Source organism: Piliocolobus tephrosceles, chromosome 3 (assembly GCF_002776525.5).
Source record: "Piliocolobus tephrosceles isolate RC106 chromosome 3, ASM277652v3, whole genome shotgun sequence".
In the NCBI taxonomy this organism is placed as follows: Eukaryota; Metazoa; Chordata; class Mammalia; order Primates; family Cercopithecidae; genus Piliocolobus; species Piliocolobus tephrosceles.
In genome coordinates this window covers 61,435,166-61,460,861 of record NC_045436.1, presented here as the reverse complement: position 1 = coordinate 61,460,861, position 25,696 = coordinate 61,435,166, and the positions used below count along the sequence as shown (strand labels likewise).

At 44.6% G+C, this 25,696-nt stretch overlaps 2 protein-coding genes across 15 annotated transcripts in view; one reads left to right on the top strand and one right to left on the bottom strand.

Annotated features, from left to right (window-relative positions):
* MFSD8 (major facilitator superfamily domain containing 8) overlaps nucleotides 1–15,118 on the bottom strand; it is a 57,490-nt gene extending 42,372 nt beyond the window's left edge. For 2 of the 8 annotated variants that reach the window (XM_026454118.1, XM_026454122.1), the window contains exons 1-2: nucleotides 14,941–15,118; nucleotides 4,543–4,634 (exon numbers count right to left, since the gene is read on the bottom strand). In XM_026454118.1, the coding sequence (XP_026309903.1) occupies nucleotides 4,543–4,634; nucleotides 14,941–15,002 (154 nt within the window). In that variant the 5' untranslated portion in view covers nucleotides 15,003–15,118. The other 6 variants (XM_026454119.2, XM_026454124.2, XM_026454117.2 and 3 more) reach the window with 4 other exon arrangements.
* A 15-nt stretch (nucleotides 15,119–15,133) lies between these two features.
* ABHD18 (abhydrolase domain containing 18) overlaps nucleotides 15,134–25,696 on the top strand; it is a 67,565-nt gene continuing 57,002 nt past the window's right edge. For 4 of the 7 annotated variants that reach the window (XM_023217576.2, XM_023217579.2, XM_023217578.2 and 1 more), the window contains exon 1: nucleotides 15,134–15,468. The gene's annotated coding sequence lies outside the window, so the exon portion shown is untranslated. Of the gene's footprint in view, nucleotides 15,469–15,560; nucleotides 15,658–25,696 lie in introns of those variants that run through there. The other 3 variants (XM_023217577.2, XM_023217575.2, XM_023217580.2) reach the window with 2 other exon arrangements.

Sequence of the window (25,696 nt, the reverse complement as noted above, 5' to 3'; positions counted from 1 at the left end):
CAATGACATCACTTGGACTCGGGAAGGGGAACATCACACACCAGGGCCTATTATGGGGAGGGGGGAGGCGGGAGGGATTGCATTGGGAGTTATACCTGATGTAAATGACGAGTTGATGAGTGCTGACGAGTTGATGGGTGCAGCACACCAACATGGCACAAGTATACATATGTAACAAACCTGCATGTTATGCACATGTACCCTAGAACTTAAAGTATAATAATAATAATAAAAAGAGAGAATAGTTGAAAATATCCTTTATCATTCACTTTTCTTTTTACCCAGTATTGAATCATGCACAAGTTTGGCAAGTGAGAGAAAACAGGATGATTGGGGTAAACAGAAAATATATGGAAATATATATAGAAAATACATGGAAAGCAATTTAGTAAAACGACCTTCCTTAAATTCCTCTCAGGGGAAAGAGACCACTTGTAATACTAGTGCCTATAGATTTAGAGGGTCTCAACTTAGAAAAAAATTCATTTCCTAAAACAGTCCTTTAAAAACTATCACAATATTGATCATTCCTATACATTCTCATTCCATCCTTTTAACATGGTTATAGATGTTTAATATTTTGAAAAGTTTTCCTCATGAAGTTTTACTTTTTAGTAACTACATATTCAGAAATAATGTGAATAAGTTAAAACACATCAAGCAATACAAATTAAGATTCTTGTATTTTACTTTTTGTATGTTTTAACAATATAAAAATAAGATGAGGCCGGGCGCGGTGGCTCAAACCTGTAATCCCAGCACTTTGGGAGGCCGAGGCGGGCGGATCACGAGGTCAGGAGATGGAGACCATCCTGGCTAACATGGTGAAACCCCGTCTCTACTAAAAAAATACAAAAAACTAGCCGGGCGAGGTGGCGGGCACCTGTAGTCCCAGCTACTCGGGAGGCTGAGGCAGGAGAATGGCATAAACCTGGGAGGCAGAGCTTGCAGTGAGCTGAGATCCGGCCACTGCACTCAGCCTGGGCAACAGAGAGAGACTCCATCTCAAAAAAAAAAAAAAAAAAGAAAAAAAAAAGATGAGGTTCAGAGGCAACAAAAGATAAAAACAGCTGGGTGTGGGGCTCATGCCTGAAATCCCAGCACTTTGAGAGGCTAAGGCAGGTGGATTACCTGAAGTCAGGAGTTTAAGTTCAGTCTGGCAAAAATGGCAAAACCCCGTCTCTACTAAAAATACAAAAATTAGCCAGGTATGGTGGCACACATCTGCAGTCCCAGCTACCAGGGAGGCTGAGGCACAAGCATCACTTAAACCCAAAAGGGGGAGGTTGCAGTGAGCCGAGATCATGCCATTGCACTCCAGCTTGGGCAACAAAGCAAGACTCTGTCTCAAAAAGAAAAAAACAGATAAGGTGGACTACATCAATATTTAAAATTTCTGTGAATCACAGGATACATTTAGCACACTGAATAGAAGAGTCCTGGAAAGGGAGAAAATATCTGCAAATCATGTATTGGATAAGGGGCTAACACCCAGAATATATAAAGAATTCCTACAACTCAACAACAACAAAAAAAAATCCAATTAATAAATGGGCAATGGTCTTGAACAAACACTTCTTCACAGAAGATATACAAATGGGCAGTAAGTACAAGAAAACATGTTCAACATCACTAATCATTAAGGAGATGCAAATCAAAACAACGAGATACCATCTCATCCACTAGGATGACTACTATCCAAAAGAAAGTTATTGTTGGCGAGGATGTGAAAAAATTGGAACCCTGACTATTGGTGAGAAAGTAAGTAAAATGGTGCAGCTGCTATGGAAAACAGTATGGCAATTTTTCAAAATAAGTAAAAAGAAAATTATAATAGGATCCAGCAATTTTACTTCTGGATATATACCCAAAAGGACTGAAAGCAGGATCTTGAAAAGATATTTGCACACCCATATTGAGAGCAGCACTATTCACAACAGCCAAGAGGTGGAAGCAACCCAAATGTCCATCGACAGATAAATGGCTAAACAAAATGTGGTAGGCCAGGCACGGTGGCTCACGCCTGTAATCCTAGCACTTTGGGAGGCTGAGGCAGGCCAAGACGGTGAAACCCCGTCTCTACCAAAAATACAAAAATTAGCTAGGCGTGGTGGTGGGTGCCTGTAATCCCAGCTACTTGGGAGGCTGAGGCAGAGAACTGCTTGAACCTGGGAGGCAAATGTTGCAGTGAGCCAAGATCATACCACTGCACTCTGGCTTGGAGGACACAGTGAGACTTCGTCTCAAAAAAAAAAAAAAATGTGATATACACTGAAGGCAATCAGAGTATGCTACTCCAAAAATATGCTGCTTTGCCATGTTAATTATTTCAAGCTGAAGGCAACCAAGAAATAGCAGATGCAGGAAGGGTTCTCTGCTCTCCCCTTTTCTGCCTGAATGCAGAGAATAGATTGAATTTTGTTTTGTTGTTAATTCTTTGAGGCACAATTGAGATTCTGTTACCTACAATCTGTCTTGGGACATAAAGTCACTAGTATAATTAAGACTGTACATTTAAACTTAAGAAATTTTGCGGCCGGGCGCGGTGGCTCAAGCCTGTAATCCCAACACTTTGGGAGGCCGAGACGGGCGGATCACGAGGTCAGGAGATCGAGACCATCCTGGCTAACACGGTGAAACCCCGTCTCTACTAAAAACACAAAAAACTAGCCGGGCGAGGTGGCGGGCGCCTGTAGTCCCAGCTACTCCGGAGGCTGAGGCAGGAGAATGGCGTAAACCCGGGAGGCGAGCTTGCAGTGAGCTGAGATCGGGCCACAGCACTCCAGCCCGGGAGACAGAGCAAGACTCCGTCTCAAAAAAAAAAAAGAAAGAAATTTTGCACTGGCCAGGCGGGGTGCCTCATGCCTATAATCCCAGCACTTTCGGAGGCCGAGGCAGGTGGATCACCTGAGGTCAGGAGTTTGAGACTAGCATGGCCAACGTGGTGAAAACCCATCTCTACTAAAGGTAAAAAAAAAACTAGCTGGGCGTGGTGGCGTGCGCCTGTAGTCCCAGCTACTCAGGAGGCTGAGGCACAAGAATCGCTTGAATCCAGGAGGCAGAGGTTGCAGTGAGCCAAGATCATGCCACTGCACTCCAGCCTGGGTGACTCTACCTCAAAAAATGAATAAATAATAATAAATAATAAAATTTTTTTAAAAAGAAATTTTGCACATCTTCAAGAAGTAGCAAAACAAATCATTCACTGATGGCTGTAAAGATGAAATACTTTTGGCCAGGCACGGTGGCTCACGTCTGTAATCCCAGCACTTTGGGAGGCTGAGTCTGGCAGATCACAGGGTCAGGAGATCGAGCCCATCCTGGCTAACACAGTGAAATCCTGTCTCTACTAAAAATATAAAACAATTATCCAGGCATGGTGGTGGGTGCCTGTAGTCCCAGCTACTCGGGAGGCTGAGGCAGGAGAATGGCATGAACTGGGAGGTGGAGCTTGCAGTGAGCCCAGATCACGCCACTGCACTCCAGTTTGGGCGACAGAGTGAGACTCCATCTCAAAAAAAGGAAAAAGAAAAAGAAAAAGAAAAAAAAAAGGCTTTGAACCGGGCGTAGTGGTTCACACCTGTAATCAATTACAGCACTTTGGGGGGCCAAGGTGGGCAGATCACCTGAGGTCGGTAGTTCGAGACCAGCCTGACCAACATGGAGACATCCCATCTCTACTAAAAATACAAAATTAGCTGGGCGTGGAGGCACATGCCTGTAATTCCAGCTACTTGGCAGGCTGGGGCAGGAGAATTGCTTGAATCTGGGAGGTGGAGGTTGCAGTCAGCTGAGATTGCACCATTGCATTCCAGCCTGGGCAACAAGAGTGAAACTCCGTCTCAAAAAAAAAAAAAAAGATGAAATACTTTTGTGAGTACATGAAAGTGTTAGGAACTCTTAGTAGTTGTCTAGTTTCATTTGTATGTACACTCCTTAATGTTTTTTGTTTCTTTTCATTAAAAAATATTAACATCAAATAAATTTGTATACTTTTTCACTGTTAGTGTTTCTTTTGTCAGCTTAATTCACCAGCCTTAGGCACATAACATAAGAGAATAGAGGAAAAGTTTCTGCTACCCTACAATACATATAATGGACTATATAGCCTTTAATTAAAAGGAAATTATCACAAGTGCAACATGGATCAACTTGAGGACATTATGTTGAGTGAAATAATTTCATCACAAGAAGAAAAATACTATATAATTCCATTTATATGAGCTATCTAGAGTAGTCAAATTCCAAGAAACAAAGTAGAATGATGGTTGCTAGGGCTTGGGGGATGGGAAAACAGGGAGTTGTTTAATGGGTATAGAGTTTCTCTTTTGCAAGATGAAAATGTTCTAGGGATTGGTTGCACAACAATGTGGATATACTTAAGGCTACTAAACTTAGATATGGTAACATGGTAAATTTTATGTTACATATTTTTTAGCACAATAAAGATAATTTCAGAGGCAACAAAAGTAAATGAAGTAAATGAAGTTAAAATATGACATCTGATCTGAATTGTTAAAATTATGTATTTCTAATACTTACCTACACTGCTGAGAAACATAGTAAGATATAAAATCCTAATAGATCTCCATCGGCTCTTGTAATGCTCTTCAGTCTCTAAAATGTCCCATTCTCTAGGTGTAAAGAAGAAAAAAGTAGTATAAATTTATCTCATTACATGTGGATCTTAAGTGTCAACAATTGTATTATCTACTAAAGTTATGAAAACGATGTGACAGAGGTAGAATTTACTAATACTGGTTCTGCTACACTAATTTATCTATGAATAAGCATTTTTTTTGAATTTCCATGGATTGTATTTATGCATTATTGTATATAGAAATTTGGGAAACAGTATAGTTTTAAAAGAGGAAACATTTTGCAAGGCAATTATTTTGCTACTGTTGACATGCACAGATTTATTAATCAAGAATGTTGCAATTTGTAAAAATGAATAAACTACATCAAGATAAATCAAATAAACTAGCTACAACTAGATCCCCCATAGCTACTAAGTACTAAAAAATAGTAACTGTCATCATTATAACATGCTGTACTTGATGACAGCAAATTAAATTGCTGCAGGAAGCTGTTTTGGCTTCCTACTTCAGAAAATAGAAGTGATACCAGGAAGGTTTAATGTAACCTAAGAAATTTTCAGCCCTGGGACCTCCTAAATGGGTTACCAGATAAATTTTACCAGCAGACAAAAGAGAGACCATGACACCCCAGACATAAGTGATCTTTTGGATAAGTATCTGATCTGGACCAAGGGCATGTATACTAAGTAGACATCTTACCTCCATTAGGTGACACATGAGTCTATACACTCATTACATTTTCACACACACAATAAAAACAGTTAACAAGTTCACCTTAATGTGAGCATTATCTTTTCAAATAATCAAGGCATGCAGAACAGACAAAATGCCTTCTTATGTACCAAGATTAATTTCTTAAAAATAAGCCTTAGAACTGTCAAATTAGTCTTCAAAAAAGAAACTTTTTTTTTTCAAACGTGATATGGTTGGGAGTGGTAAAGAGGAAAGGAAGAAGAAAAACAATGTTTTTTAGATGTATTATATGCCAAATATATTAGTTCCTAATATATTTAAAATGCTTAACACTGTATATGTCATTCCATACAAACAAACCTCTTCTAGGTCAAAGGAGAGTAGATAAGAAAAAAACAAAAATAACAGACCTTAATGATAATGTAGCTTACCTGAGAAAAATACCAGAACCCCAGATACCCATCGTTTGAAATCAATATACTAGAATTTGAATAAAACATCATATATATCTAAGTTAGGGAATCAAGAGGTAAATTATTTGATTCTAAAAAAAAATAAAATTGTTTGAGTGACTGATTTAGAGCTCAGTCAAAATCTTTCTTCTTTTAATGACAATTATTAAATATTGAAAAAATAAAATTAGATAATAATTTAATGGCCACTTTCTATGTAACAATGGAAGGATCATCAATGGATGCTAAAACAACTGATTGAAAGATTGTTATGGAGAAGACAGTCAAAGGCCCTCAAATGGCACCCCAGTGTCTGCTTACTAATTACAAAATGGAACATGAACCTTTATAATTGAAAGATATTGCAGTCACCCTCTTAACAAGTGGTCACGTTTGGCATTCCCAGTAGTGGGATGTCCTGCTAGTTTTATCCTGTTCAACATTTTATTACAAACTGAAATACTTCAAATGATAGCATGCTTGTCAAACTTGTGACTTAAAAACTAAAAGGAATATACAATATAGTGGAGTGAACTGAATAGCAAAGTGAGTTAGATAAAATTTAACAACAGCCAGGCGCAGTGGCTCACGCCTATAATCCCAGCACTTTGGGAGGCTAAGGCAGGCAGACTGCTTGAGGCCAAGAGTTCAAGATCAGCCTGGCCAACACAGTGAAACCCTGTCTCCACCAAAAGTACAAAAATTAGCCGGGCGTGGTGGTGCATGCCTGTAGCCCCAGCTACTTAGGATGCTGAGGCAGGAGAATCACTTGAACCTGGGAGGCGGAGGTTGCAGTGAGCAGAGATTGTGCCACTGCACTCCAGCCTGGGTGACAGACAGACACTCTGTCTTAAAAAAAGAGAGAGAGAGAGAAAATAAAGAAGTGTGTGCTCACTGACAGAACAGTGTAGTGGTATAACATTTATGGAAATAAACTGAAAATATTCTATAAAGATATGCCCTATAAGGACAGATACCCTAATAATACAAATTTTACAGAGACTAGGCTAAGGTTGCAAAGAAAATGTGAAATCACTTGTAACTTGGATCAGTAACATGTGAGCTACAAATGGTTTTTACAGATGAATATTTGTTATCAGTTTGATGACAGAAAACACCAACTTGGAAGTGCAATTAAGGAAAATGTCATCCCCTCCCCCACAGAATTCTATCCCTTTCATTAGCAAACCTATATTATACTTATTAGTATATTTTAAATGTCATTACTAAAAATTTTTGTGGAATTTGTTTTCTGGTTATCTAAACATCTGTACAACATCCTTGCTTTTTCCCTTTGCTCTAAACAGGTCTAAGATATTTACAATCTGGAACTTTACAGGAAATGTTTGCCAACCCCTGTTGTCTGTCCTCCACAGAGGGGATCAGTGGGGAGCACTGAGGATTCAAGAGGCCAGCTCCACCAGACCAGCAAATAATAATCAACCTTGTTAGTGAGGAAAGGTTAGTGGTGACCTAGACATGTTTGTGCAATATATTCAAAGTGAACAGGTCCTGCCAAATAGCTATACATAGGTTCACTTTACTAGGGAATATACTTGCGTTTTTAAAGACATATACTTATTGAATTATTTTCAAAATACTCCCTTTTTGTTTTTAAAATGCTTAATCTAGAACCTCAATCAGAGGTATTGATTATTGGCAGGAACACCTAAATTTGGACAGATTCTAATGAGCATCAATCACTTTGATGAAATCAAAGCTAAGAGTATGAAAAAAATCACCTTTTGTATAAGGTGACAGAATGTACCAGAAGACCACATTTAACCATAACTCAGGAATCCTGCAATTATCTGTAAAATAGCTAAAAATCAGGACGAAGCAAAAAGAATTCTGAGAAAACCAAATGTCACAAAGTCCACGCACTCAGGCTTATGCACTTAATAGGAAAGACATTTAGCTCTCAGTCAGAACTACCAGGTTGTAATCAGACAGTTATATGAAGCATAGATACAGGGTTATCAAAGTTATAACAAACAAGAAGCCCCAAATTAAAGCTGGTGGAAAGAGTGTGGTGACAGCAACGACAATAAAAAAAACTGTTGCTGCCAGATTTCAAAAACATGCTGCAGAATAGTCTGCCAGGAAAAGTCTGTCAGAAAAACTAAAAAGCAGATGTAAGTACTTAAAAGTAGAGCAGCTGGCCTCAGAGCCTATTGATACATTTGGGACTGTTTGCTTCTATATCAGCACTTTGGGAAGCTGAGGTGGGTGGATCACTTGAGGTCAGGAGTTCCAGATCAGCCTAGCCACATGGTGAAACCCATCTTTACCAAAAATACAAAAATTAGCTGGGTCTGGTGGCCCGCGCATGTAATCCCAGCTACTGTGGAAGCTGAGGCAGGAGAATCGCTTGAACCCGGGAGGCAGAGGTTACAGTGAGCCAAAATCGCACCACTGCACTCCAGACTAGGCCACAGAGCGAGATCCCGTCTCAAAAAAAAAAAAAAAGTATAGCAGTGCAGAATAAATTGGTATAGAAGCAAACAGTCCCAAATGTTTAAATAGGCTCTGAGGACATCACTCTATGAAAATTCATTTCACATCGATATTCATTTTAATGATCTCAAGATAAAATCAAGATAAAACTGCATTCCATAAACTCTGTTTAGTAAATCGAGGACCAGAGAAATACATTTTCCAAAGGGTTTTGAGTTAAGAGTGATCAAAAAAGGTTTGGTGCTTACGAGTAACAAATGAGTAAAAATTAACATGGTCATAGACAGCTGAAGTTTAACTGAATTTATTAATTTACTTGAGATAATTATGTATATTTCAAACAAAATAATAATTCCATTTTCCTAAAGGTAAAAATACATAATTATGCAGTAAGAGGCAAAAGGTGAACATTACTGAGTCATTGCCCATAAACTAGGATCAAAACAACCAGAATTATAAGGATCAAAATACTGACGTTATTCTTTCAATGCCTTAAAATTAGTCTTTATTTGTACATTTGGCATAGGACAAAGGTGAGCTCATTTTAGACAGGTTTGTTAAAGTATCAAGAGGTGTGGGGAAAAGAAAGATCAGACTGTTACTGTGTCTATATAGAAAGTAGACATAAGAGACTCCATTGTAAAGGTAAACTGAGGCTGGAGCCAAACCGAGGAACACAAGGCAAATGGCAGTGAGAACAGCCTTTATTAAGACTCACGGGCGAGGTTCCTCGGTCCAAAGGTGCAGGCCGAGGAAGACGCACTGAGGGAGGAGGGTAGGGGCTTTTTATAGCCCGAGAGGTAGGGAAGCTGGTTGTGCAAACAGGGCCTGGGGGGTCTTGAAACTACTAGGGCAGGAGTTGAGTAAGGGTCATGAGGAAGGGGTCTTTGGAAACTGTCAACCGAAACTGCTGTTTACGAACTTGTGGAATGCAGGTGAGCTGCAGGTCATGGGGCAGTGTGGTTGCCCAGCCGGAACTCTAACGGATGTAAGTCTGCGGGTGTGTACAAGGGTGAAGGGAGTCTTTAACAAAAGGCCTGCTATGCCGGGTAATGCCACCATGTTGGGTCTAGATTCCTGCCTAACATTCCGACCTCTTTCTAATAAGAAAATGGGGCGACGTGTTCATCTGGCTGCTTCCTGCTGGTATGGGTCGTTGTGGGGTTCTTCGGAGGTTGGAACTCGGGTATGGGGTGGAGCAGCATCTGATTGAAAGTGACCTGGGAGACTTCTTTCACACAATCCTGGATGAAGCGGAGGACACAGGGAGCTATGAGTAGCAAGAAGCCAATGATTAGTAAGGGGCTTAGAAAGGGTAGGACTTAACCGGCCACAGACAACTGCCACCACCTAAGTGAGGGCCTTGATCCGAGGTTTTTCTGGTGGAGTCTTTCCCGAATCTTTTCTAGAGTGAGGAGATTGGTTTCTACGAGCCCTGACTCATTGATGCAGTGTTCGGCCAGGAAGGGGAAAGGAGGGGGTTAGGTTAGAGGAGTTAAAAGGGCTGGGTAAGGGTACCGCAACCAGTGGGGGCTTATTCAAGGCTGCACACAAGAAACAACGAGAGATGTTGTGTACCTTGGCCATGTGTACCACTTGAGCCCCTTCCCTGACTAAGGTTAGCCAGGAAAAAGGGTTACTGCTGTCCTGGGGCTTGCTGCCTGGGCTAGAGCTGAGATGGCTTCCTCCTGTTGTCTGATGTCAGAGGCCAGGCTGACGAGGCTGCTTACGACCTTGATGTAGGCCTTAAAAGATCCTGAGTGGGGCCACGGGATAAGACTCACTGTGCCCACCAGTCCTAGGAAGGACAAGATCTCTTCCACATCCTGAGGAGGCTGGAGAGTTTCAATGAGGCTTATTCTATCTGCTGTGAGGCTTTTTGTAGCGGGTGTGAGGAGTATGCCTAGGTAGGTGACAGAAGGGCTGCAAAGTTGAGCCTTAGCCAGGGTAACCTGATAACCTCGGTCGCCTAGAAAATTTAAAAGTATAGCAGTATCTGCAAGGGAGCACTCCTAGGCAGGACTACATAGTAATAAGTCATCGACATACTGCAATAGTGTGCTGTGGGTCAGGGGTTAGAGGACAACATCCTGTGTCAGTGCCTGTCTGAAAAAATGGGGGCTATCATGGAACCTTTGAGGCAAAATAGTCCAAGTCAGCTGGGAAGAAATATGAGTGTCTGGATCTTCCAATGTAAAAGCAAACAGAAAGTGGCAGTCTGGGTGTAGAGGGATGGTAAAGAAGGCATCCTTCAGGTCAAGAACAGTGAAATGGGTGGTGTCAGGGGGAACGCGCGAGAGGAGTGTATATGGATTAGAAACAACTGGAAAGGTAGGGACTACTGCCTCATTGATGAGGCGTAGGTCCTGTACGAGACGATAGGCCCCAGAGCTTTTCTGTACAGGCGGGATAGGAGTATTGCATGGTGAGTTGGCAGGAACTAGAATGTACTGTCGGAGCAGGCGTGTAATGATAGGTTTTAATCCCTGTCGATGTTCAAGGGAGATAGGGAACTGGGGTCTAGAGGGAAACTTGGAAGGGTCTTTTAGTCCGATGTGGACCAGAGTATGGTGCTGGGCAATGATTGGGATGGAGGTGTCCCACACCTTAGGGTTAATGGGGACTGGAAACGGGAGTGGGGGGTCAGCCTGGCGGAGTTTCTCAGGTGAGAGAAGGGGGAAGAGGAACACGAGGTGTGGGGAGGGGTTGGGTCGGAAGTGAACTGAGGCCCCCAGCTTGGAGAGGAGATCTCTTCCTAACAAGGGGACTGGGCACGAAGAAATGATAAGAAATGAGTGCGAGAAGAGGGAGCCATCCAAGCAGCAAGACAGAGGAGGAGTCTGGCGGTAGGTGGAGGGAGTGCCATCAATTCCCATGATGGTGACAGTGGAGGGGTGGCTGGGGCCACTAAAGGAAGGCAAAACAGAGTAGGTAGCCTCCGTGTCCATGAGGAAAGATATGGACTTACCCGCTACCTGGAGCATAACCCTGGGCTCGGTGAGAGTAAGAGGGGCTCCCGAGTCTGGGCCTCTTCAATCTTCATCGGTGTCAAGGAGCTGGAAGGCGCCTCCAATACCTGGAGGAGGGTCGTCACATGGAGGCGCAGCGACCGTCCTTAGGTCGGGGCAGTCTGACTTCCAGTGGCCCATCTGCCAACAGTTCGGACAGGGACGAGTTGGCTCCTTTGGGTTAGGGCCCAGTGGCTGGCCCAGTGGCCGTCGTTGCCGCACTTGAAGCAAGCACCAGGTGGCGCTCGGGTAGTACCTCTTTCCTGGGAGCTCCTGTAGCCGGCCAGCCTCAGGGCTGCTACCAAGGCCTGGGTTTGGAGTTGTACCTTCTGTTTTAGCCTGGCCTGTCGTTGGGCCTCAGCTGCTTCCTCCCTGGAGTTGTAGACCTTGAAGGCCAGTTTGACTAAATCCTGGATGGGAGTTTGAGGGCTGTCCTCCGCCTTTTTTAACTTTTTTTGGATATCGGGGGCCAACCGAGAAATAAAGTATGAAGCTAAGATGGCTCCTCCTGCAGGGGAGGCAGGGTCAAGGCGGGTGTACTGAATAAGTGACTCTGTCAAGTTGGTTAAGAAAAACAGCCGGATTTTCATCTGAGCCTTGGACTACCTCCTTTAACTTATTAAAATTGACTGACTTATTGGAGGCTGCCTGCATGCCAGCAAGAAGGCACTGGACCATCATATCTCGGCCGCGGCGGCCTGCCTGACCAACCTGCTAGTCCTAGTTGGGCTTGGCTGAGGACACCGCCTCAGTGCCAACTGGCATGGCGTGGTCAGTTAAATGAACCTGGTCAGCGTGCTGCCTGGCTGGTGCTAGGATGCGCTCCTGCTCCTCAGGGGACAGGGTTGAGGTCATAACGACATGGGGATCATGCCAGGTGAGGTCATACGCCTGGCACAGGTATCTGAACTTTTTGAAATACTGAGTGGGGTTGGCCGAGAAAGAGCCTGCATGCTCTTCAATCTTAGGTCTGCCAGCGAAAACAGCACACGGACCCGGACCACTCCTTCGGCGCCTGCCACCTCTTGCAAGGGACACAGGAGGTCTGTCCTGGACCGAGTATGGGCTGAGACAGGCGAGGAAGGGGAGGAAGTGGAGGTAGGGGAGACAGAATCTGTTGGGTTTGGCGAGGGCACAGGAGGGGTGAAAGGGAGGGGAGGCGCTGATGAGGATGGGGATAATGGCGGGTCAGGGTGAGGAGAAGGTTGGGTGGGAGACCGAAGGGGTGGCCGGGATAGGGTGTCAGAGGCTCAGAAAAAGAGGAGGAATCATCCCTCTCCTTGCTCGAGGGAAGAGACTTTGCGAGTAGGACCTGAGCTAATGAGCACTGAGTGCAGAGATCTGGGCGAGAACGCAAGTGCCAAAAGGCTTGAACATAGGGTATCTCGTGCCATTTGCCTAGTCTCTTGCAGAAGTTGGTCAGATCCGTGAGGATGTTAAAGTCTAGAGTGCCTTCTGCAGGCCACTGAGACTGATTATCCAATTTATACTGTGGTCATGCTACTGTGCAGAAGAAAATGAGCCACTTTTGTTTTAGGTCTTGGCTGAGACTTAAAGTCTGGAAATTAGCCAAGAGGCACCTCAGAGGGGATTTTCGGTTTGGTTTGGACTGGGTAGTTCCCATGGTCCTAAGGCGGGCAGTCCGGTGGCAATGGGAGCGTCCGCCCACTGCCATGCGGAATGCAGGGTATGGCAGCTTCTGGGGAGGCTGGACATCTCCTAGTCCCCGGTGTCAAGGTCACAGTTGACCGGAGGGAGCCCCTGACGTGGCCACGCGTTTTGGAGATGGACTTCCCGGAGGGGGCCTACAGGACGGGGGAAAACTTACCCAGCAGTGATTGAATTGAGTCTTGGATTTGGTGAAATGGCTCCCGGCTCGGAAAGAAGGTCCTGGCTCGGGGAGAGGAGAGCCTGCCCGACCCAGCAGGGGTCTGGGGGTGGGGTCTCCTCCCAGGTTTCGGCACCAAATGTAAAGGTAAACTGAGGCTGGAGCCAAATCGGGAACGAAGACACAAGGCAAATGGCAGTGAGAATAGCCTTTATTAGGACTCACGGGCAAGGTTCCTCGGTCCAAAGGTGGTAGGCCGAGGAAGTCGCACTGAGGGAGGAGGGTAGGGGCTTTTTATAGCCCTAGAGGTAGGGAAGCTGGTTGTGCAAATATGGCCTGGGGGGTCTTGAAACTACTAGGGCAGGAGTTGAGTAAGGGTCATGAGGAAGGGGTCTTTGGAAACTGTCAACCGAAACTGCTGTTTACGAACTTGTGGAATGCAGGTGAGCTGCAGGTCATGGGGCAGTGTGGTTGCCCAGCCGGAATTCTGACTCATGTAAGTCTGTGGATGTGTACAAGGGTGAAGGGAGTCTTTAACAAAAGGCCTGCTACGCCGGGTAATGCCGCCATGTTGGGTCTAGATTCCTGCCTAACATCCATCTTGTTCTGTATTTGAGATGCTGTTAATCTGTGACCCTACCCCCAACCTTGTCCTTGCAAGAGACATGTGCTGTGGTGACTCAAGGTTTAAAGGATTTTGGGCTGTGCAGGGTGTGCTTTGTTAAAGAAGTGCCTGAAGGCAGCTTACTGGTTAAAAGTCATCACCATTCTCTTAATCTCAAGTACCCAGGGACACTTATTCTGCCAAAGGTCGCAGGGACCTCTGCCTAGGAAAGCTAGGTATTGTCCAAGGTTTCTCCCCATGTGATGGTCTGAAATATGGTCTCATGGGAAAGACCTGATCAGTCTCCCAGCCTGACACCCGTGAAAGGTCTGTGCTGAGGAGGACTAGTATAAGAGGAAAGAAGGCCTATTGGCAGTTGAGATAGAGAAAAGCATCTGTCTCCTGCCCTTCCCTGGGCAATGGAACATCTCAGTGTAAAACCGGATTGTACCTTCTGTTTACTGAAAAAGGAGAAAACCGCCTTAGGGCGAAAGGTGGGACTTCCTAGCAATGCTGCTTTTTATGCACTAAAAAGGTTTATGGAGATGTCTGCATATGCATATCAAGGCACAGCACTTTTCCTTAAACTAATATCACAGAGATCTTTATTCACATGTCTTACAGCTGATCTTCACCCTATGATGATCCTATTATCCTCACTTCCCTTTTTCTAAGATGGTAAAGATAATTATCAATAAATACTAAGGGAACTCAGAGACCAGTGCCAGCATAGGTCCTCTGTATGCTGAGCGCTGGTCCCCTAGGCCCACCTTTTCTTTCTCTATACTTTGTCTCTGTGTCTCATTTCTTTTCTCAAGTCTCTGGTTCCATCTAACGAGAAACGCCTACAGATGTGGAGGGGCAGGCCACCCCTTCAAAGAGGTTGTCAGGCAGTCAGGCAGCAGGTCATTATTAAGACCGATACCTCCAAGTATCGATTAAATCCATCATTTTGAAACTGTGAAATGCGGAAAGTGATCAGCTACAAAGTGCCAAATATGGAATTCTGAAGATACAGAATGTTGTGGCTTGGCTGCTGCAACAGGCAAAGCAGCAGCCTGGGTTTCTCCGGCCCCCTCACTCGAACCCACCGGCTCATCACCGCAAGGTGCGGCCAGATGCCCTTTCTCTTACCTTGGGAGCGAATCTCCTCGGCTCACACAACCCGGCCACCGGCTCCCACCGCGCTGGCACCCCTCTGGCAGCGAGGGTTCGTCCCAGTGCGGGTGACGCCCGGAAAGGAGCCAATCCCAACAGCGCATGAGGCTGAGGGGTCCCTCCACCAGGATTCGCTCACCTGCTTCCAGGTGTGTCGCCTAACAGCGGCTCCTGTTCACCTTCGATCCGCAGGCCCGCCATAGTTACAGTCCCTACAAGGCGTCTTGCGCCCAACTCTCGCGACACCTGTTTTGTCCCATTCCGGGTGGCGTGAAGCTGGCAAAACAAGCCTGCAAGTGCGCGTGCGCACCTGACGGCCAGACGTGAGCGAGACGCCCCGAGGTCACAGGCGGGGTCACGCGGAAGGCCAGGCAGCGCAGGGCGGAAGGAGGCTGTGTCCTCAGCCTCCTCCCTCGGTAGGCGCTTCCCATTCTGAGCGGGAGGAAGAGCCTAGGAGAGCTCGGGGCGTGTCCAAACTGCCGCCCCGCCCAGCTCCGCCCCGCGCTTGTGTTCCTCTCTCCGCTTAGCCTTCCATTTGGATTCCTGGAAAGGTTACCGGACCTGCGGTTGGGGTTCGGACCAAAGTCGAGTCCTCGAAAGGGAACCTGGAGAGCGGCGGTGCTGGGAGGCCCGGCCAGCTCAATCTCAGGCTTCTGCCTGACGGCCGGTAGGTAGCCAGCCGGGTTAAGTAGCAGGCGCGCTAAGAGCTCCCCGCGCCTCTTAGCGCGTCGTGTACGTGCCGGGAGGCAGGGACCTGGGACGCAGAGCTGGGCGGGAGACTCGCGGGTGAGGGACGCGGGGTGAGGCAGGGGCGAGAGACAAGGCTGGAGTCCGCGACACGCTCCGGAGGGCCGAGGTGATGGGGGCGAGCGGGTGGGCAGTCCCTTCCTCCCCGTGAAAGGTAGAGGTGGCTTCCAGCTCTCTTCTCTAAGTCGGCTAAATGCAAAGGCGCATTACCTGGAGGGCTTGTCAGAGCGAGTACTGAAGGTGGGATCCGCTGCTTGTAAACTGCAGGTTGCCGGATGCGCACCCCAACGGCGGCTGCGCCTACGGGGGCCTCAGCCTTGCAAAATCTCACTCAGAAGAGCTTGCTGCTGAAACGTGGGAGTTGAAAAAGGCACAGCACCTGCCTAGCAATGACCAGCTCCTTTCGTCACAAGGAAGATGACATTTTTAGAAAACATGTCATGGGTTTTCACGAGATCTCCATGTTTATTTCCTGATAGTTATGTATTAACATCTTATCTCTACTATTAGGCTTGTAGGCTAGCTGGTGTCAGTAGTCATTCTGTGTCTCATAAATTACCGTTTTATTAGCGCCAGATACATTGTCTTGTCATTTCATTTGATCACAACTATCCTATGAGATAGGCAAAGCAGACACATTTCTATTTTACCGAAAATTAAGATCCAGACAAGTTAAACCCAGAGTCACTCGGTGTGGAAGTGGCAAAGTTGGAAACCAAACTTAATTTTTTAAATTAATATTTATGAGCATTTACCCTATGCTAGGTCCTATACTAGTTACACAGTCGTGTATGGTATATGACATCACTTCTGATCTTTGTGTCATTTTTGACCTTGTGTGTATCAGCCAGGCACGGTCAACTGGTGAACACCTAAACTTGAAACGTGCAGGCCAGGTGCGGTGGCTGACGCCTGTAATCCCAGCACTTTGGGAGGCCGAGGCGGGCGGATCATGAGGTCAGGAGATCGAGACCATCCTGGCTAACATGGTGAAACCCCAACTCTACTAAAAATACACCAAAAAAAAAAAAAAAGAAAAAGAAAATTAACCGGGCTTGGTGGCACGCACCTGTAGTCCCAGCTACTCAGGAGGCTGAGGCAGTAGAATCCCTTGAACCCAGAAGGCGGAGGCTGCAGTGAGCTGAGATTGCGCCACTGCACTCCAGCCTGGGCAAGAGAGCGAGACTCTGTCTCAAAAAAAAAAAAAAAAAAAAAAAAAAACTTGAAACGTGCTATTCAGAAATACCTTCTAAATCAAGACCTATTTGCACTTGGATTCAGTCTTGTGGATTCATTTGTAACAGTTCACAAAAACAAGTCAGATTTGTATTATTGGTTCCAAGAAGATACATAGGTAGAAAAGTTAGTATTTTCTTGCCATAATGTTGCTTTACTATATTGTCTATATTGTCTTTTTTAATTCCTGGGGGCTAGCAATGTATGGCACATATATAGTGGACAAGGGGATTTTTAACCAGTATAGCAGTAGGCAGAATGGTTCCTAGATAGATATACGTTGGATGAATGCTCATTGAATTACCTCATCTCATCCTTACAACAATCCTCTGAGGTGGGAATTATCTCATGTATACAAGGAAATGGAAGGCAGGGAGATTAAGTAACTTGCCTACAGTCATACAACTAACAAGCAACAGAGCTAGAATTCAAGAAACGCAGGACTCCTGGTTCTAAAGCCTGTGCTCTTTACCACCAGGCTTCTTATGGGAAAAAAATGGCAAAGCAGCAAACAGGATCTTTCCTCATATCTTATAAAAATATATAGTAGATAATCAGTTTTTAGCTAAGTGAAATAATTGGCTATGATGTATCAGGGCAGATATTACTTAATGTTTATAGGTTAAGGTGGCTTACTCAAGGTCATACAGCTAGTAGAGGAATTCCAGTCCTCTGACACTGCTCTTTTCCATTGGTGCCTCCAAGTGATGACTTCAGACCACAAAAGCACATGGGATGAGTACATATACAGCTGTTGAAATCTAAGTAAGCTTAGTGTATTGTACCAGTAGAAAAAAAGAAAAGAAAAAATGTTTCTTAGGAACACATAGCATCCAAAGTAAACATTTATACATATATGTGTATATGTGTGTGTATATATATATATATATTTTTTTTTTTTTAATAAAGCCCATGGAAAAGAGGAGCTAAATTTGAAGAGATTAGATTATTTCCTGAATGTTTCACGCGAGAATATGAGACAGTCCAGTTGGTGGATTTCCTCAGGTGACTGCCCAGGATAACTACCCACACCCGTTTCAAACAAACAAACAAACAAGCTTCCTATTTTCTTACTCTTGTTCAGTGTAAGATTAAAAGGAATTATATTTGTTGAATTATATTTGTGAAGCTAGGGAAGTAGATTTTACCAGTGAATATCTGAGGTATCTAAACCCTTTCTTAGCTGCTTAAACTTGTATAGACATAATTTAGAAGTGAAGTTACAAGATAAAACTTGAAGTCTCTTTGTTAGGTAAGGGAATAAGTTCTTGTACATGGTGATATTTTTAAAATTTTCATTTATGCCTTTGAGATATATATCACCAATGTAAAGATAAAAGTCCAGAAAAAATTAGTATTGCATTGTTAAATACTTAGATACCAGATTGACAGGAAATAAAAGTACTAGATAGCATAATAAATGATGAGTGTCACTTTAGCAATAGAACTCATTTCTAGGGAAGACTTTTTAGTTCTTGGTAGTGTACTAGAACTTCTATTTTTGTTTCCCTTTGCTTTTCCCTGTCACATTGATAATTGGGTCATTTTGGCTTGATATATACTTCAAAAATGGGTTCTATTTCTGCTGAAGCTCTTTGTTGTCTGTCCAGCCTGAAGCAGGGACTTTTAAGTATCTGGCATGGCTCCAGATGGTGCCTCATTTTGGTAATTTGGAGTTATGTTCACCCTGGGCTTGGATTTTTATGTGTTCATAGTGGCACTGAATACCCTGGACCCAGCCAACCCTGTCTAGAAAAATTTACGTGTTTAGAGAGTTCCACAAAACCTGCCTTTTATGTTGTTCTTGGAGCTGAAATGGGATTTAAGAAAATTTGTGTAATCCCAAACCCCAGAACCAAATTTATACTAACCTGTATGTGTGTTTGATTTACTTTCTGTTCCTCATTTATTAGTTGTTTATTAGTAGGTAAATATAGTAAGGAATATGCTGTGTCTAAGTTTGGAGTGCTGACATTTGTGGCCTATTATACAGGGAATTAAAGTGATTTGGGAAGGTTTTCTTTTTTTTTTTCTTTTTGAGACGGACTTTTGCTCTCGTCGCCCAGGCTGGAGTGCAGTGGTGCAATATCAGCTCACTGTAACCTCTGCCTCCTGGGATCAAGGGATTCTCCTGCCTCAGTCTCCCAAGTAGCTGGGATTACAGGTGCCCACCACCACACCTGGCTAATTTTGTATTTTTAGTAGAGACGGGGTTTCTCCATGTTGGTCAGGCAGGTCTCCAACTCCCAAACTCAGGTAATCTGCTTGCCTCAACCTGCCAAAGTGCTGTGATTACAGGCATGAGCCACTGGGAACATTTTCTAGTTTGTGTGGAAAACTGGAAATAAGTAAACAATGTAGGCAAATAATAAATATAGTACTTTACAAAAATATTTGAAAAGTTCATCGTTCTTAGGTCCTTTCTTCCTTTGCAACTTTCTTTTTTTTTTTTTTTTTTTTATTATTACACTTTAAGTTCTAGGGTACATGTGCATAACGTGCAGGTTTGTTACGTATGTATACTTGTGCCATGTTGGTGTGCTGCACCCATCAACTCGTCAGCACCCATCAACTCGTCATTTATATGAGGTATAACTCCCAATGCAATCCCTCCCCCCTACTCCCCCATGATAGGCCCCAGTGTGTGATGTTCCCCTTCCCGAGTCCAAGTGATGTCATTGTTCAGTTCCCACCTATGAGTGAGAACATGCGGTGTTTGGTTTTCTGTTCTTGTGATAGTTTGCTAAGAATGATGGTTTCCAGCTGCATCCATGTCCCTACAAAGGACGCAAACTCATCCTTTTTTATGGCTGCATAGTATTCCATGGTGTATATGTGCCACATTTTCTTAATCCAGTCTGTCGCAGATGGACATTTGGGTTGATTCCAAGACTTTGCTATTGTGAATAGTGCCACAATAAACATACGTGTGCATGTGTCTTTATAGCAGCATGATTTATAATCCTTTGGGTATATACCCAGTAGTGGGATGGCTGGGTCATATGGTACATCTACATCTAGATCCTTGAGGAATCGCCATACTGTTTTCCATAATGGTTGAACTAGTTTACAATCCCACCAACAGTGTAAAAGTGTTCCTATTTCTCCACATCCTCTCCAGCACCTGTTGTTTCCTGACTTTTTAATGATTGCCATTCTAACTGGTGTGAGATGGTATCTCATTGTGGTTTTGATTTGCATTTCTCTGATGGCCAGTGATGATGAGCATTTTTTCATGTGTCTGTTGGCTGTATGCATGTCTTCTTTTGAGAAATGTCTGTTAATATCCTTCACCCACTTTTTGATGGGGTTGTTTGTTTTTTTCTTGTAAATTTGTTTGAGTTCTTTGTAGATTCTGGATATTAGCCCTTTGTCAGATGAGTAGATTGCAAAAATTTTCTCCCATTCTGTAGGTTGCCTGTTCACTCTGATGGTAGTTTATTTTGCTGTGCAGAAGCTCTTTAGTTTAATCATATCCCATTTGTCAATTTTGGCTTTTGCTGCCGTTGCTTTTGGTGTTTTAGACATGAAGTCCTTGCCCATGCCTATGTCCAACTTTCTAACTCCATATTTTTGCCTTACCTTGGTTTTATCTACCAATCTAGAAGAATATCAGAGATTAGGAAAATGGAGCATCTCATGAGCAGTATACTACTTTTCTTCTTACTGTAAAATATAGGTGTTGTTTTTTGTTGTTGGGTTTGTTTGTTTGTTTGTTTATTTATTTATTTTGGAGACAGGATTTTGCTCTGTTGCCAAGGCTGGTGTGCAGTGGTGCAACCATGCTCACTGTTGCCTCAACTTCCCAGGCTTACACAGTCCTCCCACTGCAACCTCCTGAGTAGCTGGGGCTACAAGTGTGCACCACCACACCTGGCTAGATTTCAAAATTTTTTTGTAGAGACAGGGTCTCATTGTGTTGCCAGGGCTTGTCTTGCACTTCTGGGCCCAAGCAGTCCTGTTTTTGGCCTCCCAAAGTGCTGGGATTACAATCATGAGCCACTGTGCCTGGCCAGAATTTTTTTTTTAAGAGATGAGTTCTCACTATGCTGCCCAGGCTGGTTTCAAACTCCTGATCTCAAGCAATCCTCCCTCCTCAGCCTCCCAAAGTGCTAGGATTACAGATGTGAGCCACCACATCCAGCCTAGCCGGGATTTTTAATTAAATTTTATTTTACTATCATGGATTCCACTTATTGTTATTGATGCCATGGATGTTACAAAGGAAGATGATGCCCCTGGTTCATTTCATGCCGCTGTTAAGAAAATAAGTGAGCCAAGTGTGGTGGCTCATGCGTTTAATCCCAGCACTTTGGGAGGCCAAGGCGGACAGATCACCTGAGGTCAGGAGTGTGAGACCAGCCTGACCAACATGGAGAAACCCCATCTCTACTAAAAATACTAGATTAGCCAGGCATGGTGGCGGATGCCTGTAATCCCAACTACTCGGGAGGCTGAGGCAGGAGAATTGCTTGAACCTGGGAGACAGAGGTTGTGGTGAGCCAAGATCGTGCCGTTGCAATCCAGCCTGGGCAACAAGAGTGAAACTCCATCTCAAAAAAAAAAAAAAAAGGAAAGAAAGAAAATAAGTGACCTATCATATATTGCAAAAGGCAGTGAAGTCCTAGCTGGGTGCAGTTGCTCATGCCTGTAATCTCAGGACTTTGAGAGGCTGAGGTGGGAGGATTGCTTGAGCTCAGGAGTTCGAGACCAGCCTGGTCAATATAGCAAGACCCTCCTCTCTACAAAAAATAAATTAGGCTGGGCATAGTGGCTCACGCCTGTAATCCCAGCACTTTGGGAGGCCAAAGTGTGTGGATCAGCTGAGGTCGGGAGTTCGAGACCAGCCTGGCCAACATGGTAAAACCCCGTCTTTACTAAAAATACAAAAGTTAGCCAGAAGTGGTGGTACATGCCTGTAATCCCAACTACTTGGAAGGTTTAGGCAGGAGAATTGCTTGAACCTGGGAGGTGGAGTTTGCAGTTAGCTAGATGGCGCCACTGCACTCCAGCCTGAGTAAGAAGAGTCAGACTCCGTCTCAAAAAAAAAAAAAAAAAAAAAAAGGACAGAAATTAGCCAGGCAAGGAAGGTGGCCTGTGTGCCTGTGGTCCCAGCTACTCTAGAGGCTGCACTGGGTGGATTACTTGAACCTAGGAGCTAGAAGGTTGAGGCTGCAGTGAACCATGATTGTTCCACTCACACTCAAGCCTGGGCAACAGACCAAGACCCTGTTTCAGAAAAAAAAAAAAGAAAAAGACAATGAAGTCTTGCATTCCAATGACATGCCACTGTTCTGCTGCACTTTAATAAATGTATGCAAAAGATATATTGATGCTGTATATTTTAACAATTCCAGAAAGACCTAGGGAATAAAATAATTAAAATTATTATCACCTAGAATTATCTTTCCTCATGCCATAGCACTCCCACCTGCCCCCCTGCCCCACCCGCCACTACCCTGGTAGGAAAATGTGAAGAAAGTAAGTATATCTGAAGAGTTGATTTTTTTTTTTTTTTTTTTTTGGGACAGAGTCTTGCTCTGTATATCCAGAGTCTTGCTAAGTATATCCAAAGAGTTGGCTTTTTTTTTGAGGGGGCAGAGTCTTGCTCTGTCGCCCAGCTGGAGTGCAGTGGTGTGATTCCGGCTCACTGCAACCTCCGCCTCTCCAGTTCAAATGATTCTCCTGCCTCAGCCTCTCGAGTAGCTGGGACTACAGACGCCCGCCACCACGCCCGGCTAATTTTTTGTATTTTTAGTAGAGATGGGGTTTTGCCGTGTTAGCCAAGATGGTCTCGATCTCCTGACCTCGTGATCTGCCCGCCTTGGCCTCCCAAAGTGCTGGGATTACAGGTGTGAGCCACCACACCTGGCCTAAGAGTTGGCATCTTATTTGGAATATGTTACACTAGTCAGAATGTTGGTAAAGAATAATCTATTCCATTTCCACTCCAACTGTGTGTACTCCGATTCCCAATTCTGACACTAACCACCTAGAGTTAATGCAGACCCCACAAGTTAAGGGATCAGTTCTTCAGATGCACTTCAGGGTTCTCCAGGCCTCTCATCCTTCTGACCAACTTGGCTAAAAATTTAGGAGTTCCTGAGAGCCCTGTGGGTCTGTAATTTGCTAGCATGACTCAGAACTCAGGAAACAGCTATATTTATGATTATAGGTTATTATAAAGTATACAACTCAGGAACAGCCCAATGAAGAGAAACATGAGACAAGGTATGGGAATGAATGTGGAACTACCTGGCCTCTTTCTATGTACTCAGGGAGCATCTCCTTCCCGACACATCAAGGTGTTCATCAACCACAAAGCTCCACCAAGGTTTAGTGTCCAGAATTTTTACTGGAGTTTCATTAATAGGCATGATTGATTGAATCTTTGGCCATGTGATTGAACTCATTTTCCAGCTCCCTTCCCTTCTGGAGGTCAGAGGGTCCCAAAGTTCCTTTATGGTGGCCAGCCCTGATTCTGAAACTTTCAGGGGTCCCACAGGGAGTTGCTTGTTTAGCATAACAGATACTCATCACTTAAGAAAAACCAAGGGACAGGGCGCAGTGGCTCAAGCCTGTAATCCCAGCACTTTGGGAGGCCGAGACGGGTGGATCACGAGGTGAGGAGATCCAGACCATCCTGGCTAACACGGTGAAACCCCGTCTCTACTAAAAAATACAAAAAACTAGCCGGGCGGGGGCGCGGTGGCTCAAGCCTATAATCCCAGCACTTTGGGAGGCTGAGACGGGCGGATCACGAGGTCAGGAGTTCGAGACCTTCCTGGCTAACATGGTGAAACCCCGTCTCTACTAAAAATACAAAAAACTAGCCGGGCTACGTGGCGGGCGCTTGTAGTCCCAGCTACTGGGGAGGCTGAGGCAGGAGAATGGCGTGAACCCGGGAGGCGGCGCTTGCATTGAGCTGAGATCCATCCACTGCACTCCAGCCTGGGCGGCAGAGCGGGACTCCGTCTCAAAAAAAAAAAAAAAAAAAACTAGCCGGGCGAGGTGGCGGGCGCCTGTAGTCCCAGCTACTCAGGAGGCTGAGGCAGGAGAATGGCGTAAACCCAGGAGGCGGAGCTTGCAGTGAGCTGAGATCCGCCATTGCACCACTCCAGCCTGGGCGACAGCGAAACTCTATCTCAAAAAAAAAAAAGAAAAACCAAGGTTTTTAGGAAGTTCATGCCAGGAACTGAGGTCAAAGACCAGACATACTCTTTTTTTTTTTTTTTTTTTTTTTGAGTCAGAGTCTCACTCTGGCTAATTTTTGTGTATTTTTTGTAGAGACAGGGTTTCACCATGTTGGCCAGGCTGGTTTTGAACTCCTGACTTCAAGCGATCCACCCGCCTTGGCTTCTCAAAGTGCTGGGATTACAGGCGTTAGCCACCATGCCTGGCCCAGATATACTCTTTATTATTCCATACTGACATGCACTCTACAAGAAAAACACTAGTCAAGCAATTTATACTACATATACTTACATGATTGTAATTGCACTAAAGTAGAAAATATATGTAATGAAGACAACATTTCAGAAGTTAGTTTGCCTTTTACCATTTGTTTCATGATTAAAAACCAAAATTCTAAGAAGCAAGTGTTTTTACTTTGTTTTGGTTTTTTTGTGCTTGTTTCTGACAAAGGTGTTAAGTGAATGAAAATATATAAACATGATGCCGGGCGCGGTGGCTCAAGCCTGTAATCCCAGCACTTTGGGAGGCCGAGACGGGCGGATCATGAGGTCAAGAGATCAAGACCATCCTGGCTAACATGGTGAAACCCCCGTCTCTACTAAAAAATACAAAAAAAACTAGCTGGGTGAGGTGGCGGGGGCCTGTAGTCCCAGCTACTCGGGAGGCTGAGGCAGGAGAATGGCGTAAACCCGGGAGGCGGAGCTTGCAGTAAGCTGAGATCCGGCCACTGCACTCCAGCCTGGGCAACAGAGCAAGACTCCGTCTCAAAAAAAAAAAAAGAAAAAAGAAAATATATAAACATGATTTAGACAATCTTTTCTCTCCCCTTCCCTCCCGACTCGTTTCCTTTCTTTTCTTAGACCGGGTCTCACTCTGTCACCCAGGCTGGAGTGCGGTGGTGTGATCCTGGCTCACTGCATCCTCTGCCTCCTAGGCTCAAGCAATCCTCCTGCCTCAGCCTCCCGAGTAGGTGGGACTACACAGGCACACACCACCACGCCCAGGAAGTTCTGTACTTTTCATAGAGACAGGGTTTCCCCATGTCACCCAGGCTGGTTTGGAACTGCTCTACTCAAGCGATCCTCTCACCCTCTCACCTCGGTGTCACAAACTACTGGGATTACAGATGTGAGCCACCACGCCTTGTTGATTTAGACAAACTTTCAAAATTTGCTTATAAACAAATGTTTGTTCAAGTCTGTGGAGTTTGGGGTTTTTTCCCCCATACTGGTAGGAAAATGTGAAGAAAGTAAATAACACCAGGTATTGAGGGTGTCACCCCAGATACTCTACTCAAAACTGAGAAGTACAATTGGTTTCTTCCAGCGTAGCAGACAGTTTCTAAGGTGGCCCTCAAGATCCTCAAATTCTGATGTTCATATTTTTGTGTGATTCCCTTCCTTGAGTTAGGGCAGAACCCATGATTTGCTTTCTAACCAGTCATATGGCAAAGGTGATTGACTGTCATTCCCATGATGACATTATGTTATATGGCAAAAGTATGGCTCGTGTGGCTCACACTTACTTTCCTGCTGGCCTTGAAGAAATAGCTGCCATGTTGTGAACTTCCTATGAAGACAGCCATGTGACAGGGAGCTGTGGATAGCCTCCAGGAGCAGAGGCTGGCCTCTGGCTGATGGACAGCAAAAAAAAAAATTAAAGCTCATGGTTCCACAGCCACAAAAAAATGAATTCTGCCTTCAACCTGAGTAAGCGTG